The following is a 4792-nucleotide window of genomic DNA, read 5'->3' on the forward strand; positions in this document are numbered from 1 at the left end:
TTATTGTTTTTTAATGAAAATAGTCTTTATGTTAGCTATGTACATATCACATCTGTTATTAAAACTCTAAAAGAGAAATAAACCTGTTATGGAAATCTGTGATTATCCCTTGCCTGTATGGGTGGTTTTACATTAAATGATTGAAATAAAGAAACTTTGAACAGAGCAAAGGATGCCTAGAACTGATTTTATTAGTAGGTTTAATGCATTCTAAATACAAAAATACAGTTTTATAAATACAAGTCACACCTCTCTGTGACTGGAAGTTAAACACTTAGTATATCATGAAATATCTGTAACTCATTAACTGGTACAGGCAGAAACAACTTTTCACCATAAGAAAAAAGATGCAATTGTACGCAACAGTGTCATAGCAATGCTGGAAACATATTTTACTATCTCCCACATTAGATCTACAAGACTGTAGAATTGCAAGTCCATGCATTTTCACCATCCTTTTTTGGTAAATAGAATATGTTTGATTGGCCAGATTATTTTCAAGTATTTAAATGCTTTTGAAACAATATTTTATTATGAGAGCCCAAATTTGGTCATTGTTCTCTACAAACATTTCAAGAGGAATGAGTTGCAGAAGGTTCCCCTGGGACAGTCACAGAGTTTTCCAATTCTGGCTCCTTTTCTAACAGCACATTGTTCCCCAGCATCACACTATTAAAGAAGGGAAAAAAATACTCTTTCATTATACAGCAATATTACAGATGATAACAAGTGAAATTGAAAACACTAATTGATCTGAATCAATTAAATTTCCTAACAAGCAATATTGTTGCTATGTGCAGAGACAACTACATCATATAAATCAGTACAGATAGTAATTTATTTGATAGCAGAAAATATTCACAGTTCAAAGGAAGAAGAATTATATTTTTTCTAATTTTCTTCCTTTCATTCCTGAATGTGAGTGACTCATTCTAGGGTGTAATTTAATTGGTGCCAGCAGCCTTCTGGTATCTTGCCCAGTGGACTATTCTTCCTGTGTTAACCTAAACATAGAGCCTTGGCAAGCTAATAAACCAGAGAGCATAATACCTGAAACCAATCCTGTCCTCATCTCATCTGATAGCCACATATCAGCACTTTCTAAAAGTGGTTACTGTATAGTAATCATGAGCAGGAATCGCGACTGTTTCTAACTCCCTAATCCAAAGACACTGAGGAAAATTGTAGCCCTCCAGCCAAGATCAACTAATGCAGCACAAACTAAGGATTGTACCAGGGGTCTCCCTTGTCTGAATGGCTCAGTTTTATACTAGACCAGTGTGTTTACTCCACCAATTCATTGAGGGAGCGAAGGAAGAATTGTGAAATATATTTTTCATTTAGAATGGAGCAACATCTCCTCCCCCTTGTTCCCAGGCTATGCAGGGCTAACACAAACGTTTATTTAGGTGCAGTCACTAATCTTAACTTTGACATCACTCTATGAATATTAGCATAATCAGTGTTATTTTGCTATGGATTATTAATAAGTATAGATGTTCCAAATTGTGCCAATGTATACACAAGCTTGCCAAGTCGCAATCGCTTAAATTGGGTGTTTTCAGATGAAAAATAAATAATTTATCCATTTGCTTCAAAATTATTTAAAGTAAGCTTATTTCATACTTGACAGCCTTAACTTATTCTCCCCAATTCATGATATTTAACTAGGCATTTGACGGAGAGATGTCATCATTCTAATTGCACATCCGGTTATCTCCTTATTGATCACTTTATTGTCAATTTAGTGTTTACAATCAGACTAAAATAAAAATATGCTTATTGTTTTATGCACCTGATATACCATAATCACAAGACTGTCGGTTGTAGGTACGGGGAGTGTGTGTGTGTGAGGGGCAGGGGATATACAGATAGCATTATGATTGATTAAGATGAAAAGAACCGAACTTGGTACGATTTTATTCTACATTACTTGCATTAAAATTCTTACCATCGGGACCATTCCAAACTTTTTCTCGTAGGTTGGCATCCTCTTGCTTTTCAGTTTTTCCAGAACTTCCTGCAAAGCTTCAATCTGCGTGAAAGCAAACATTGTTTATATCTTTGTATTAAGTCAAACGGGAGAGAAAAGAAAACTCGTCGGAGTTAACCAATTTCCGTTCAAGCAGAATGAACTGAAGCTGCTTTGCTGGCGATAGAGCAGAATGCCCTTAAAAGATAGTTGTCAAATTTCCGCACATATATGGTTATATCTGCAAATCATGTTTAGAATCTTAGCCTAATCATCTCCCCTTTTCTCCTCACACTTATCGAATTCAACACTAGTAGAGTCTTTGAGACTCATTTAAAAGGAATATTTTCTTACAACGCACCCGAGTAACTTGGCGTCCGAAAATTAAAGTACTGAACGCTGTTGAATGCTTTAACATAATATGAAATTACCTCTGCAGTTAAATGAAGGGGACTGGAAACAGCTTTACATAAACGAATGGTGATTTTTTTTTAAAAAAGTAAATACAGAAAAGCTCGTGATGACATACCAGTTCCTTTTCTTGAGAGGAATCCTCTTTGACTGAGTAATGGTCCACCGACCTGGATTGCAGGTCTGATTCCTGGCAGTTGGACTGGAGGAGCAGAGCAGCACTCAGCAGAGTGAGGAGACAGAGCCGAATACTCTCCATGGTGCTGAAACTCACACACTGACCACCACGGAGCAGATCCAATCTCTTGACTCCAGCAGCCCTTTTTATAGCAAACAGCACTTTTGAGATAGGTAAACAACCCCTAAAAAATCAATCAGAACCTGAGAACATTGACGTCAGAATGAACGCAACCCCTCAGCGTTGAAGAAGTGCGGAACAAGGCGATCCTTCCAATTCACTTTTGAAAAATCCTTCAATTCATTCTTCATTGAAAGAACCAAATCTCGAGGGAAGCGGGGAAAGGAGCTGTTGAGTTATTACTGTTCAATACAAGTGCAATATATTGCACACGTATGTAAGAACAGATAAAAGTGTCATCGGTTATGAATGTGTGAGATTAATGAGTTTGTATATGGGGACCGGTGATCGAGAAATGCAACGACTAATAAAATCCTTGTTTTTGCATTAGGTGTAACAACGTATGTAATATACTTGTAAAAGCAGGGACCTTAATAACCAGAGGGAAATAAAGGCAATCTGTTCATTGTATTCACGCGGATAGATACATCTCTCTGATCTTGTTGTATGAGTCCCCATCATTTCCCTATTTTTTCCCGTATTTCTAACCGGAAGACGTTAGAAATTATGTGCATGAAATCATCTACCCACTAATTATGAAATGCTATAACCTATGTAATGTTATTTAACTGTTCAAAATAAACGGCCACTTGAGAATTACGTTTCCGCCATAGCGTGCTAATATCTTTAAGAGTGCAAGAATGAAGTATCAATTACCAGTCCAAAGAATATTTTCCGAAAATGTTAATGGGACAGAATGTATTTGACTATAATTCATGGTGCATTCTTCGTCTCAAATTGTAAATTGTATGGCTCCCTAATATAATCCATATGTATTACAAAAATACGATTGGTAAGTTCCTTTATTGTTAGAGTTTGTGGGTCCTCAAAAATCAGTAGTAGGTAATTATGGAGCCCGGCAGACTTGTCTCATCTTTACTGACCCTCCAGTCTGTCCACGATAGTATTGAGCCTTTTGAAAGTATGGAACGAGATCTTAGATTCTGCCTCTAGTGTACCCTCATCACAGTCTCTCGGGATCTTGGCCAGTATCATTACAAGGTTTATATTCAGCTAAATGCACACACATTTTACTTTCTAAAAATGCGTTAATATTATGAAAGGTTATAAACAAACAGTCTACGTAACAATGAGCTCCAGGATAAAAATCCATCCCATCGGAGTATGAACTCTGAAACGTTTCTAACCAGCTGTTGTTAATGTTACAGGTACACAGCACAAGGCGATAATGGCAAAACCATCCAATCTGAAATTCACTGCAGGCGGGAGAAGCAAAAGCTTACGCCTAGTTTCGAAAAAACGCAAATAAAATACTGAATGAATTACAACTAACAGTGTAATGGATTGTAACAGACCCCAAGGGCATGCTTCAGAGGTTATGCATGGCTTGGATTAAACTTTTCCATTCTACTGTCTCTAGTTTTATGGCAGGTATTTTTTTAAATCGTTCATGGCATGTGGGCGTTGTGGCAAGGCCAGCATTTATTGCCCATCCCTAATTGCCCTTGAGAAGGTGGTGGTGAGCCGCCTTCCTGAACCGCTGCTGTCCGTGTGGTGAATGTTCTCCCACACTGCTGTTAGGAAGGGAGTTCCAGGATTTTGACCCAGCGACGATGAAGGAACGGTGATAAATTTGCAAGTTGGGATGATGTGTGACTTGGAGGGGAACGTGCAGGTGGTGTTGTTCCCATGTGCCTGCTGCCCTTGTCCTTCTAGGTGGTAGAGGTTGCAGGTTTGGGAGGTGCTGTCGAAGAAACCTTGGCGAGTTGCTGCAGTGCATCTTGTAGATGGTACAAACTGCAGCCATGGTAGGCCGGTGGTGGAGGGAGTGAATGTTTAGGGTGGTACATGGGATGCCAATCAAGTGGGCTACTTTGTCCTGGATAGTGTTGACCTTCTTGAGTGTTGTTGGAGCTGCACTCATCCAGGCAAGTGGAGAGTATTCCATCACAACTCCTGACTTGTGCCTTGTAGATGGTGGAAAGGCTTCAGGGAGTCAGGAGGTGAGTCACTCACCACAGAATACCCAGCCTCTGACCTGCTCTTGTAGCCACAGTATTTATGTGGCTGGTCCAGTTAAGTTTCTGGTC

The 4792-nt window shown here is 38.8% G+C and overlaps 1 protein-coding gene across 1 annotated transcript; it reads right to left on the reverse strand.

The window, feature by feature from the left end:
- Window positions 1-338: 338 nt before the first annotated feature.
- On the reverse strand, window positions 339-2685 carry LOC137320467 (cocaine- and amphetamine-regulated transcript protein). Its single transcript, XM_067982164.1, has 3 exons — window positions 2502-2685; window positions 1952-2035; window positions 339-669 (listed from the first exon to the last, which is right to left on the reverse strand). The coding sequence occupies exons 1-3, from the start codon at window positions 2640-2642 to the stop codon at window positions 562-564; spliced, it is 333 nt and encodes a 110-aa protein (XP_067838265.1). The 5' UTR covers window positions 2643-2685; the 3' UTR covers window positions 339-561.
- Window positions 2686-4792: the final 2107 nt, after the last annotated feature.

The sequence above is a fragment of the Heptranchias perlo genome, chromosome 4 (assembly GCF_035084215.1).
Source record: "Heptranchias perlo isolate sHepPer1 chromosome 4, sHepPer1.hap1, whole genome shotgun sequence".
Classification (NCBI taxonomy): Eukaryota; Metazoa; Chordata; class Chondrichthyes; order Hexanchiformes; family Hexanchidae; genus Heptranchias; species Heptranchias perlo.